This window comes from Zea mays, chromosome 6 (assembly GCF_902167145.1).
Source record: "Zea mays cultivar B73 chromosome 6, Zm-B73-REFERENCE-NAM-5.0, whole genome shotgun sequence".
Classification (NCBI taxonomy): domain Eukaryota; kingdom Viridiplantae; phylum Streptophyta; class Magnoliopsida; order Poales; family Poaceae; genus Zea; species Zea mays.
Genome location: NC_050101.1, coordinates 35,933,571 through 35,946,447, shown reverse-complemented (window position 1 = coordinate 35,946,447; position 12,877 = coordinate 35,933,571). Strand labels below are relative to the sequence as shown.

The 12,877-nt window shown below is 51.9% G+C and overlaps 2 protein-coding genes across 2 annotated transcripts; one reads left to right on the top strand and one right to left on the bottom strand.

The window, feature by feature from the left end:
• The first annotated feature begins 461 nt into the window (after nucleotides 1-461).
• LOC100282601 (uncharacterized) lies at nucleotides 462-3,854 on the top strand. Its single transcript, NM_001329479.1, has 2 exons — nucleotides 462-1,173; nucleotides 3,157-3,854. Exons 1-2 carry the CDS (start codon nucleotides 640-642, stop codon nucleotides 3,505-3,507), a joined length of 885 nt encoding a protein of 294 aa, NP_001316408.1. The 5' UTR covers nucleotides 462-639; the 3' UTR covers nucleotides 3,508-3,854.
• A 101-nt stretch (nucleotides 3,855-3,955) lies between these two features.
• Nucleotides 3,956-6,296, bottom strand: LOC100279797 (bifunctional bis(5'-adenosyl)-triphosphatase/adenylylsulfatase FHIT). Its single transcript, XM_008650356.3, has 4 exons — nucleotides 6,029-6,296; nucleotides 4,730-4,876; nucleotides 4,347-4,445; nucleotides 3,956-4,250 (listed from the first exon to the last, which is right to left on the bottom strand). Exons 1-4 carry the CDS (start codon nucleotides 6,269-6,271, stop codon nucleotides 4,134-4,136), a joined length of 606 nt encoding a protein of 201 aa, XP_008648578.1. The 5' UTR covers nucleotides 6,272-6,296; the 3' UTR covers nucleotides 3,956-4,133.
• Nucleotides 6,297-12,877: the final 6,581 nt, after the last annotated feature.

Below are 12,877 nucleotides of genomic sequence, written 5' to 3'. Positions count from 1 at the left end.
TGTTTGTTTCGTATTAAAGTCAGCTTACTGTAACTACAACTGCAATATATAGAGATAAACACTGTATAAACAATATACAATATAAGCTGGCATGGATAAAACGAATATGTTGTATATTGTTTATATAGTGGACTGAGCCGTGGATACAAAATTCAATTCGCAATCCCACCTGTTTGATGGAATATGCGACACGAGCACTATGAACTCGGGTACCGTTGGCGAGAAGTTCAGTCTTTGAAATTTAGAAACCGACCTTAGTGTCATAATAACAAAATAACGCCAAGCATCAGTTCAGTCCATCGTCGATTTTGGTTTTCACTGTGAAACGAGGCAGGCCATGATTCAGCTCCAACCTGCAGGCCCGTTGCTCTCCCCGAACAGCCGCGAGCGTGCTCCTCGACGACCTCGTTAAAAGCCAACAAGTATCCAGGCGTTCTCTCTCTCTGTCTCCTCACCCGACGCCCAAAGAAGCAGAGCAGGCAACGGCACAGCAGAGAGAAGGCAGCACAGTTAGAGAGAGAGAGAGAGAGAGAGAGGCGCAGAGCCAAGGAAGCGGAGCAGAGCAACAGCAGCAGGTCGAGGAAGAGGAGAAGAGAAGGTCCAGGAGACAGCACAGCAGCCAGGAAGAGCAAGAGCAAGATGCTGCGCGGGGGCACGGGCATGCTGGGGGTTGTCAACTTCATAACCTTCCTGATCTCGATCCCGATCCTTGGCGGCGGCATCTGGCTGGCGTCGCGGGCCAACTCCACCGACTGCATCCGCTTCCTGCAGTGGCCCATCATCGTGGTGGGGCTCGTCCTCATGGTCGTCTCCCTCATGGGCTTCGCCGGCGCCTGCTACCGCCAGACCTGGCTGCTCCGCCTCTACCTCTTCGCCATGTTCTTCGTCGTCCTCGCGCTCCTCTTCTTCGTCGTCTTCGCCTTCGCCGTCACCGACCGCGGCGCCGGCCAGGTCGTCATGAGCCGCCGCTTCCCCGAGTACCAGCTCTCCGACTACGGCGGATGGCTCCGCGACCGCGTCGCCGACCCGCAGTACTGGGCCACCATCAGCGCCTGCCTCCGCGACGGCCACGCCTGCGCCGGCATGAGGCGCCTCGCGCGGGACCCCAACACGGGCATGCTCGTGCCGGAGACGCCCGCCATGTTCTACGGCCGCAACCTCTCCCCGATTCAGGTCTCTTCCTCGCTTCGCACCCTTGCTTTACATGCCTAGCCATTCGATTTTCATGGCCGGAAATCCTCTGCTAAGGAAACATTGGATTTTACTATTACAGTGCACAAAAAGTCGCGAATTTGTGACGATTCTTTATTTGGTTCCACCATTCAGTTTTGCTACGTACTAGTAAGGACAGAAAGGGGGCTGCATTTATTTTAGTCAATTTTCCACAGAAAGGGGTCATTAATCAAGTCAAGAGGGTAAACAATCGTTTAATCCAGGTCCTTCCTGACCTTTTGTTGCTTGTTGGCTTGTTGCAAAGGTGGCGTAGGCTATTCCGGTCACCTCTACCCGGCGCTAGTGTGGATCTCGAGATGAACTTTGCTTGCCCCTTTCATCAGCAGCAAAGCCATGCCCTTTTTTTTGTTCATCGTGCAGCAGCTTCTTCCACCTTTCAGAAATTGTTAATTCGTCAGGCCTTTTGCTTGTTCCTGATTCCGGGGCAAAGCAGCTAGCTATACAAGGGCCACTGACTTTGGCTGCCTCTTCGATTCTAGCATATACCTTTCTTCAAAAGCAATCCTTTTGACTGTTTTGTTTTTGGTTCTCTGAATTGCTTTACATCACAGGAATAAATCCCGTGCACAATTCTGTAGAAGGTGCATCTAAGTACATACGCTTTTGGCTGATTAGAGACTCAAATCATGGATGGGGAAACAAACCTGCACCATCCATTCCATGATGGTGAAACTTGTCACTAATATTTTACCACTAAAAAAACTTGGAACTATATCTCTATCAAAGAAAGTGACCTTTTCCCCATTGGACAAATATGTACTACATTACTAGTTACTGCCACCCAACTGTACACAATACACATAAGACGCTTAACAAGTAAGCATCCCCATGACTCATTGGTCAATTGAGTCGTGGTCCAGTGACCACTGACCAGTCAGTTATTTCCCCTTCAGTCACCACTGCAGTGCTAAGAACGAGCAACAATAGGAGTTCACATCATTGCAGTAGTAAGTAGAGGCTGGTGTCTGGTGAGGCTGAGGTCCAGAGGATAATGTCGTTGTCCAGCTTTGTCCTCATCTTTCCAGATACCAGACGACAAGGAGGTCCACAATAATTTTATGATTGAGGAATCAGGGCCTCTCTCAGCTTCCTACCAAATACACCAGTGTGACCAGGACAGCCAAAAAACCACTTGCTAGGTGTTACATTTCAGAGTTGGAGTTGGGACCATGGAGCCTTACCTTGCTTGTCATTATATTGTCTAGTTTGTGTTTTGTACCCGTGAGTGTTTTTCTTCTCCTCGTCACAGTCTCACAAATTACTTGCAAATGTACGTTTAGCCTTTTGGTTATTTTCTGCAGAGATGATACTCTATATTACATGTTCTGTTTATACTGGGACATGGAATACCATCTATTAACATGTTAAATGACTTATTGTACATGCTGGTTGGTCAGTGGGTGGAGTAAAAAATGTAAGGGCTTGTGGCAATCGTTCATCTGATATATGTTGCAGTGTACAGCACCATCAAATGCTCGTCAAATGTTTGGTTCTGTAGTGGTGTTAGTTTGCTTTTTCTTGTATTAGGATCTTCAGATTGTACTTTTACAAGCTTGGATAGTTTCCTAGTGAGTACCATCTTAAAAAATTGTAGTCGTCAACTTCAATCTTAAAAAATTGGGAGGCCAAGACATTTCAATTATTGTTCAATCTAAATTTGTCTGAATTGTGACCTTCAATTGCCTGCAAGAACTTGAGTTTAGATTCTGAGTATGCCTTGTTGACGAGCTGTCATCAGACTCTTAAGCAACTAAGCAAGCACAATTGCTTTTCGATTCATGTGTGCTATATTTGGTTTAGTTGGTAGAATTGATTTCTAAGTATGCAGAATTGCATTGAATTGTTTTCCTCTCAGAACAACTGATTAGCCATGTGATTTCTCAGGATACTAACTGATACCATTTCTGTGACTGACTACTGCAGTCTGGATGCTGCAAGCCACCGACGTCATGCGCATTCACCTACATGAACGAGACGTACTGGGAACAAAACCCCGGTGTCCCGACCGTGACCAATGACCCTGACTGCAGCAGGTGGAGCAACGACCAGCAGATGCTGTGCTTCCAGTGCGACTCGTGCAAGGCCGGCGTCCTCGCGGGCATCAAGAAGAGCTGGCGCAAGGTGGCCGTCCTGAACATCGTGGTGTTGATCATCCTTGTGATTGTCTATGTCGCGGGCTGCGCCGCGTTCCGCAACGCCAAGAGGATCGACAACGACGAGCCGGTGGGCATGGCGCGGATGACCAAGTCCCATCCAAGCAGGTTCCAGTTCTAGGCAGGCAGCTGCTGCCGTGGGTTCGGAAGCTTCTGCCTTGTACAGATGATGGCCAGTGGGTGGTGCTAAGGCTTGGGCTTTGCTATATCTTTACTGAGATGTGGATTGTACTGCATTTGGGGGTGAAAAGGGGAAGTTCAGTGTGGTTTGATTTAGTGTTTAGGGTAGGTATGTTATGTGGTAGGGGGTACAATATGGGATCTGCAAGAAACAAGAGAAGATAAATCATCTAGGAACTGTTCTGTATTGGAGATTTTTTTTTTAAAAAAAATCTGGGGGATATTTGTATGATGGTGCCAGCCATGATGGAATATTTTCTGAATTTCTCACTGTATGGGAATATTAGGGTTCTTCACTTTTTGTTTCTTCACAAATTGTTCACTGCTCAAGTTACTGACAAGCATATTTGCTTCAGCTTTGTAAGATACTATGTTGAGAACCCTGATGGTGGTTGCAAATCTAAAAGGTTTGTCACTAAGAATGCATTCCTTGCAACAAATTATTAATTCTCCACGGTACAGAACGGGACATCATCACAATGTCAGTGCGCAACCATAACTGAACTGCAACAATGAAGAACAGGTAGCAAACCTTATTTCTAGCAAACAGTCAGCTCAGCTTAGAAACTAACTAAAAAGAGCACGGTACTCATTGGCCTCATTAGCCATCTCTTCCATGCTCCTATCTTTCCTCTCGATGTCCAGGTCAAGCTTCTCCTTCAATTCTTTCTCCTTCACATCAATCTATTATATATAGCAAGGAAAAGGGTAAAGCTTTATTTCATTGCCTGTTGTAATGACTAATGAAATAACCAGATTGGTAGAAAAGATGCCACGAACCGCATCATATATTTCATCATTTTTCTCAAAATCCCCTTTCTTCCTTGGGATGAGGTGGATGTGGACATGTGCAACTGTTTGGCCAGCTTGAGGACCATCCTGATAAGTAATACCACTTGTTAATAATAAACTTCATGGCATCATCATAGAATGTAATATAACAAAGATAACTCCATAAAAAGCTAATCAAATGTGTGAATAGTTAGAGTTAGCATAGCATAGCTTGTATGGCATACTATAGACATATATGATATTTTCCACAATGTTCATCATCTTTACGTTTTACACACCCGAATTGGACACTTTATATACTGTATAAATCTAGTATTGTGTAATGAAAGGATGTGCTGGCTACAACAGCGAAACTGAAGCACGGACCACACCTGGATAGCAAAGGTAAGTGAAGATGCTTTGTGGTACTGCTCAAGACGTGCACCAACTTCCTTTGCAGTAACCCATAAGTCACTAATCTCATCAGAACTTAGATCGGCGAATCTTTTCACTTCACGCTTGGGGCACACAAGAACATGTAGGTATTGTCAAGGAAAAACCGGTGCATATAGAAGAACACAGTTTCCTAAACACATGATGTATCAAACTTCGAGTCAAATAAATATATCCGGGTGGGTCTATGAGTTATGACAGCTTTGCCCCGAATGACAACACAGTAGAAATTGATTCATAAAGTCAACTTGAGTTGCAGGCATACAATCATTCTGGAAGTGGAACTGTTGCATGATGTGAAAAAGAAATAATCATGTCATAGAATTGTTGATGGTCTCCATGGAAAGATGAACCAAATATGAAGTGAAGTCAGTGGCTCAACAAAACAGAACCCTCACTAAATGAGTACCTAAAGCAAACTTGATCCCCCCTAGACAGACAAGATAACCAGGTCTAAAAAGAAGAGAACCAACACAAAGGTAAGTAAAGTTTCATGAACTATACTGCAGTGAGCAATCAATAGACAGTGGCCTGCAGAAGAAAATGGTTGCGCAGGCACAACAGTGGTAAAAACTGCAAAACTAGCTTCAAAGAAATTACAGCTCTAGGTTCGCTGAAATCAAAGGATATGACCTGCATAAGAAAAGGTTCGCATTGTCAGATGCAATGTCTATTAGAAAAAAAAAACAATGCGATGCGGTGGTTTAGAGATATGCAAAGCTTAAATGCAATGTCTACAGGAAGCACTTGTGAGTAGTCTCAGGTTTCATCAGGAGAAAATCTTGAATGGGACTGTTGTTCTATAGGGAGGGATTATATTAAGTACGACGAGATTGCAGGAACTGGGTTGGGATTACCAGCCAACCCAGAAGGGCAATGCCTGTGATCCTTGCCTATTGGAACAATCCCTACGGGAGCAATGGGTGTGGCGGTACACTGTTGTCTTGCCGAATTTGTTACGAGCAGCGCATGATTCTGAATACAAAGTTTTATTTTAGCATTCTGGGACCCAACGTTAGATGAATCTAATTTCCATCAACCACGTTTCCGAGAAAGCTTTTTTTTTTTGTCGCGATGACTAGTCTCCCAGTTCCAGCAACTCCCACTCCCAAGCTAAAAAAATGCTATGGTGCAGTGAGTTCGGGAGTGGTTGCGTCTACAGTAACGAAGCAAGCATGGATCATGGAAGGCGAACTGGAAAGGGAGGGAACAAGGGTGTGTGTGTGTGTGTGTTACCCACCCGGGAGCAGCGGGCGGAGATTCACCATGGCGTAGGAGAGGGGCGTGGCGTGGAAGACCTCCCTGGCGTCGATTTTGTAGGGCCCAAACTTGTAGGAAGCCTCCATCACCGGCGGTGGAAGCGGGATAGAGCCGGAAGAGGACGAGAGGGCGCGCCGGTGCGGAGGCAGGCGGCGAAGCAAGCCAGGCAGCGGAGGGAGTGGGAGTGGGGGGAGGACGGCACGCCAGCGCAGCCGCAGCATCCTCGGGAAGACGGCCGACGGAGCCGGCAATGACAGGGTGTACAGATATGGGCTTTCATGCGGCTGGGCCGCGTTTTGGAGGCCCAGTTTGAGCTTACGGAGCCAATATGAATTTTCCTTTTTTTGTTACAGTATCATAGTACTGTTTCCAGAATGTTTCGCCTACAAAACTCGAACCATGCAAGCCCATAAACAAAAACACTTCCCGGCCCATAAATACAACAGTCCGGAGTTCCACATCCAGATTAGCATATGAGGCCCATCACGAATCTTTATAAGATCCATTGCCAAATCTCACGTACGTAGCCGTAGTAGTTCTAACAAGTCACTGCCAGAGGTCAAGCAATCAATTTGTATATGTATATAAAAAGATTCTAGTTCTAGAAAACCGTATGATTGAGCTCACTTTACCATTCATGCCCACCCAGAGAGTTCTGAAAAGGGTTTAGCGCACACGTCAACAGCGCAACACATGCATGGCATTGGCCATGCCAGTGAGAATGCAGGGACTAACTGACGACCCACTGATTAGATTTAGATCTGGCAGCAAGAAAAAAAAAAAAGAACAGCTCATTAGCATGTCCCTGCCGCTGGTAATCCAACTATTGACATGTAGACATTATGCGATGCTTTTCCAAAGCCAAAGCCCAATCAAGAGAGTCTAAACTCAGCCGGGAGGGAAAGATCGTCCTCCCGACATTATATTAAGAGATCGTAACTTGGTTCCGGTCGAGAAAATCGTTGAACCTTAGCCTCTCATCATTAACGGGCCATTACCATTCACTCTGCACCGATCCAGCTGAAGGGTGGTGCTTAAGATGTAACCCGATAGTGGACGAGACATAACGAAAGGATTTTTTTAATTAAGCCAAAAATTCGTACATACGGGAAATGGAACCTAGAATAAAGAGATGCTTCTTGGAATTACGCTAGAGGATCTTTCGCGGCTGACGAGAGTCTGAAACCGCATGAGCTTTATTCCTTGTAACAAAGAGAAGTTGATCAAGGACAGGGACTGACTGATTGACTGACCCATGCATGTGAATGTGCAAGACTGAACTGAATCCAGCTTTAAAGCAGTGCATGTGAATGTGCTAGCGGCTCATTTCTCCGGTTTCAGACGCGCTTTGATCCCATGCAGAAAAAAAACCCCCCGGCGCCCCCGTGCTTTGTTCTCTAGCAGGGAGTCAAAGGCTGGAAGAAAGATGCAGCCACGAAAGGATCGGACACTGACCGCTGTTGACACTTCTGCTGACGGTATTCCATGGCCCGACTGTCCCCGGATGGAGAACAGACAGGTCTCCAAGCATTCCGGGGAATGAAATGCATGTCTGAATGAACTGGTACTGGATGCATGCCAGCAACGCCAATTTCTATGCATGGTTGGGCCCACCTGCACGCGCCATGCATGTGCCGATCTGGTTGATCTTGATGGATCCACTAGTGCGGAATGTGCATTCTAACCGGCTACATCACCAGATTTCTACCGGCCACTCAATATCCAAGACTAAAGCCCATAATTTTAGTGTCGGTTGCAAACACCGGTACAACATGTAGTAATTTAGAATCGGTTTCTGGTCAGATCTGTACTAAAGGTACCATCTTTAGTACTGGTAGGGACGGATCTACACCCCGGGCCACCCGGTCCGTGGCCCGGGACTTGATCCATATAACTCTATATAAGTCTCTATTTAATACGGTATAAAATACTTAAGATAAAATGAAGAGAAGCAAATTTAGTAGATTTGGTCTGGGTTATAGAAAAATTCTGGATCCGCCCCTGACTATCGGTTCCTGTAAAAGAATCGTTCCTGAAGAGGACCTTCAGTAACGGTTCTAATAAGAACCGGTTCTAAAGATTATACCTTTAGCAACGGATATATCAAGTAACCGGTTCTATCAAGTAACTAGTTTTAAAGGTTGTAGCTTCAGTACCAAATGTAGCTAGGAACCGGTTCTAAAGATTTTTTTCTTTAGTAACTGTCGGGGACCATAATTAGGGGTACCCCCAAGACTCCTAATCTCAGCTGGTAACCCCTATCAGCACAAAACTGCAAAGGCCTGATGGGCGCAAATCCGGTAAAGGCCCTGTCCACTCAAGGGACACTATCTCGCCTCACTCGAGCCCAGCCTCGGGAAAGAACAGTAGACCAAGGCAGATTCACGCCTCGCCCGAGGGTCTCCTCAAGCAACGGGCGCACCTTCGACTCGCCCGAGGGCCAGCTCGGGTAGGCTTCGCGGAGAAGCAACCTTGGCCAGATCGCCTCGCCAGCCGACCGGATCGCAGGAGCATTTAATGCAAGGATCGCCTGACACCTTATCCTGACGCGTGCTCTCCAGTCGACAAGGCCGAAGTGACCGCAGTCACTTCGCCCCTCCACTGACTGACCTGACAGGAAAGCAGCGCCTCCTGCGCCGCTCCGACTGCTGTGCCACCCGCCAGGGTGAGGCTGACAGCAGCCAAGTCCAGCCTCGGGTGCCATAGGAATCTCCGCCTCGCCCGACCCCAGGGCTCGGACTCAACCTCTACTCCGAAAGACGATCTTCGCCTCGCCCGACCCCCGGGCTCGGACTCAACCTCGACTCCGGAAGACGGTCTCCGCCTCGCCCAACCCTGGGGCTCGGACTCGACCTCACCTCTGGAAGACGGTCTCGGCCTCGCCCGACCCCAAGGCTCGGACTCGACCTCGACCTCGGACAACGGTCTCCGCCTCGCCCGACCCCCAGGTTTGGACTCAGCCTCGACCTCGGAGGAGCCATCGCCTCGCCTGACCTTGGGATCGGACCGACCACGCCACAAGGGGGGCCATCATTACCCTATCCCTAGTTAGCTCAGGCTACGAGGAACAAGACCAGCGTCCCATCTGGCTCACCCCGGTAAAACAAGTAATGATGGCACCCCGCGTGCTCCATGACGACGGTGGTTCTCAGCCCCCTACGGAAGCAAGGATACGTCAGCAAGGATCCGACAGCCCCGACAGCTGTGCTTCTACAGGGCTCGAGCGCTCCTCCGACGGCCACGACGCCACATGAACAGGGCTCCAACACCTCTCCAACTGCCACGATGGCATGTACATAGGGCTCTGGGCCCCCTCAGCTAGACACGTTACACACTGCTACACCCCCCATTGTACACCTGGACCCTCTCCTTACATCTATAAAAGGAAGGTCCAGGACCCTCATATGAAAAGGTGGCCGCGCGGGAGAACGGGCTGACGCTCAGTCTCACCCCCCCGCTCTCTCTCTCTCTCTCCCTCGCGAACGCTTGTAACCCCCTACTGCAAGCGCATCCGCCCTGGGCGCAGGACAACACGAGGATGCAGTTTCCCCTTACTGTTTTCCCCCCTTGTGTTCCGTCTCGCGCCGACCCATCTGGGCTGGGACACGCATCGACAATTTACTCGTCGGTCCAGGGACCCCCCGGGGTCGAAACGCCGACAGTTGGCGCGCTAGGTAGGGGACTGCTGCGTGTTGACGAACAACCTCCCGTCAAGCTCCAGATGGGGAGTCTCCAGCAACCTTTCCAACCCGGGACGAAGCTCCGTTTCGGGAGTCTTGAGTTCATGTCCCTCGACGGTAGCTACGACATGATACTCCTTCCTCCGCCGCGCGACAACGACAATGGCGGCCGTCAGCCCGCCCGCCGGCGGCGGAATCGACGACGTCTTTCCCACGTGATGGAAGAACAGCATCCGAGTTTGTCCCGTCACCTTCCCCGTCGACGGGGAAGGAGGCGGGGCAATCATGGCCAAGCAGGAGGCGGCGCCTCGTCGGCTGTCGAGCGAGTCGACGGTGTCGGCGCCCCAGCGGGGGACACGTCGGGCGTTGACCTCGCGTCTGAGACGAAGACGAGCGTCGTTTCCCCGCAACACGCCAACCCCAAGCAGACAGACGACGCTAGCACGCTCGCGAAGGACTTGTTGGGCGTTAACCTCGTACCTGAGATAACGGTGCAGTCCGTCCCCGATGCGACTTCGTCACCATCCGTCAATCAAGAGGTACCGTCCGTTTCCCATCCTGTGCCTTTTAGATTCAGCTTTGACCCACCAAGCGACCCCGCTTCGGTGGACGCTTTCATAAAGGCATATCCAAACCTTCCGGGGTACCATATGTGGTCAACCTGGGACAGATTGACGGCCGTCTCGACCTACGGGCCCCCGGGTTCCGAGGAAGATGACGAGCCCGACTCTGGTTGGGATTTCTCCGGGCTCGATAACCCTAGTGCCATGCGGGACTTCATGACCGCATGTGACTACTGCCTCTCCGATTGCTCTGATGGTAGCCACAGCCTCGGCGACGAGGACTGTGGCCCAAGTCGTGAATGTTTCCACGTCGATCTAGGGGGTCTCGACGAAGGCAACCACCTTGGTATGCCGGAGGACGGTGATCCCTCTAGGCCTGCGCCTCGCGTTGACATCCTTCGGGAGCTAGCTGTGGTCCCAGTCCCTGCGGGGGGTCAGGACACACAGCTCGAGCAAATCCGTGAGATGCAGGCCAGGCTCGACGAGGAAGCAGGACAACTTGTGCAGTTCCGGCAGAACATCGGATAGGAGGGGGCAGGCCGAGCACCAGCCGGAGAAGCGCGTCATCTGGCCCAGGACGCCTAGCACCGCATCGCCGATAATGCCAGGGCAAGGCTGCCCCCGGCTTCCAGTGGGGTCGGCCAGAACCTGGCTGCAGCAGCAATACTACTCCGAGCGATGCCGGAACCATCCACCACCGAGGGGCGGCGTATCCAGGGAGAACTCAAGAATCTCCTGGAGGATGCCGCGGTCCAACGGGCCGAAAGCTCTGCCTCCCAAAGGCAGGGATACCCCCCGGAGCATCGCGCTGCGACTTCCTGATTCATGCGGGAAGCCTCGGTCCACACCGGGCGCACGCGGGACATAGCGCCTGCGGCCCCGGGCCGCCTCGGCAACGAGCACCATCGCCACGACCGTCGAGCCCACCTCGACGAGAGGGTGCGCCGAGGCTACCACCCCAGGCGTGGAGGGTGCTACGACAGCGAGGTGGATCGGAGCCCTTCGCCCGAACCACTCGGTCTGCAAGCTTTCAGCCGGGCCATACGACGGGCGTCGTTCCCGACCCGGTTCCGGGCCCCGACTACCATCACCATGTACTCGGGGGAGACGAGGCCGGAACTGTGGCTCGCGGACTACCGGCTGGCCTGCCAGCTGGGTGGAACGGACGATGACAACCTCATCATCCGCAACCTCCCCATGTTCCTCTCCGACGCCGCCCGAGCCTGGCTGGAGCATCTGCCTCCTGCGTAGATCTCCAACTGGGACGACCTGGTCAAAGCCTTCGCCGGCAACTTCCAGGGCACATACGTGCGCCCTGGGAACTCCTGGGATCTCCGAAGCTGCCGCCAGCAGCCGGGAGAATCCCTGCGGGATTATATCCGGCGATTCTCGAAGAAGCGCACCGAGCTGCCCAACATCACCGACTCAGACGTCATCAGCGCGTTCCTCGCCGGCACCACTTGCCGCGACCTGGTGAGCAAGCTGGGTCGCAAGACTCCCACCAGGGCGAGCGAGCTGATGGACATCGCCACCAAGTTCGCCTCTGGCCAGGAGGCGGTCGAGGCCATCTTCCGGAAGGACAAGCAGCCTCAGGGGCCCCAGCCGGATGACGTCCCCGAGGCGTCCGCTCAGCGCGGCGCAAAGAAGAAGGGCAAGAAGAAGTCGCAAGCGAAACGCGACGCTGCCGACGCAGACCTTGTCGCTGCCGCCGAGCACAAGAACCCTCGGAAGCCTCCTGGAGGCGCCAACTTGTTCGACAAGATGCTCAAGGAGTCGTGCCCCTACCATCAGGGTCCCGTCAAGCACATCCTTGAGGAGTGCGTCATGCTTCGGCGCTACTTCCACAAGGCTGGGCCCCCGGCGGAAGGTGGCAGGGCCCCCGACAACGATAAGAAGGAAGCCCGCAAGGCAGAGGAGTTCCCCGAGGTCCATGACTGCTTCATGATCTACAGTGGGCAAGTGGCGAACGCCTCGGCTCGGCACCGCAAGCAAGAGCGCCGGGAGGTCTGCTCGGTGAAGGTGACGGCGCCAGTCTACCTAGACTGGTCCGACAAGCCCATCACCTTCGACCAAGGCGACCACCCCGACCGCGTGCCGAGCCCGGGGAAGTACCCGCTCGTTGTTGATCCCGTCATCGGCCACGTCAGGCTTACCAAGGTCCTCATGGACGAGGGCAGCAGCCTCAACCTCATCTACGCCGACACCCTCGGGCTTTTGCAGATCGATCTGTCCTCGATCTGGGCCGGTGTGGCACCCTTTCACGGGATCATTCCCGGGAAGCGCGTCCAGCCCCTTGGACAACTCGATCTGCCCGTCTGCTTCGGGACTCCCTCCAACTTCCGAAAGGAAACCCTCACGTTCGAGGTGGTTGGGTTCTGAGGAACCTACCACGCAGTGCTAGGGAGACCATGCTACGCCAAGTTCATGGCCGTCCCCAACTACACCTACCTCAAGCTCAAGATGTTGGGCCCCAACGAGGTCATCACCGTCGGCCCCACGTACCGACACGCGTACGAATGCGACGTGGAGTGCGTGGAGTACGCCGAGGCCCTCGCCGAATCCGAGGCCCTCATTGCCGACCTGG

Excerpts from the sequence above, each read along its gene's own strand:
- LOC100282601 (NM_001329479.1), top strand. The coding sequence starts at position 640 with ATGCTGCGCGGGGGCACGGGCATGCTGGGGGTTGTCAACTTCATAACC. Across the intron at positions 1,174-3,156 it reads GCAACCTCTCCCCGATTCAG|TCTGGATGCTGCAAGCCACC; the intron begins GTCTCTTCCTCG and ends TGACTACTGCAG.
- LOC100279797 (XM_008650356.3), bottom strand. The coding sequence starts at position 6,271 with ATGCTGCGGCTGCGCTGGCGTGCCGTCCTCCCCCCACTCCCACTCCCT. Across the intron at positions 4,446-4,729 it reads CACTTACCTTTGCTATCCAG|GATGGTCCTCAAGCTGGCCA; the intron begins GTGTGGTCCGTG and ends ATTACTTATCAG. Across the intron at positions 4,251-4,346 it reads ATGATGAAATATATGATGCG|ATTGATGTGAAGGAGAAAGA; the intron begins GTTCGTGGCATC and ends TATATATAATAG.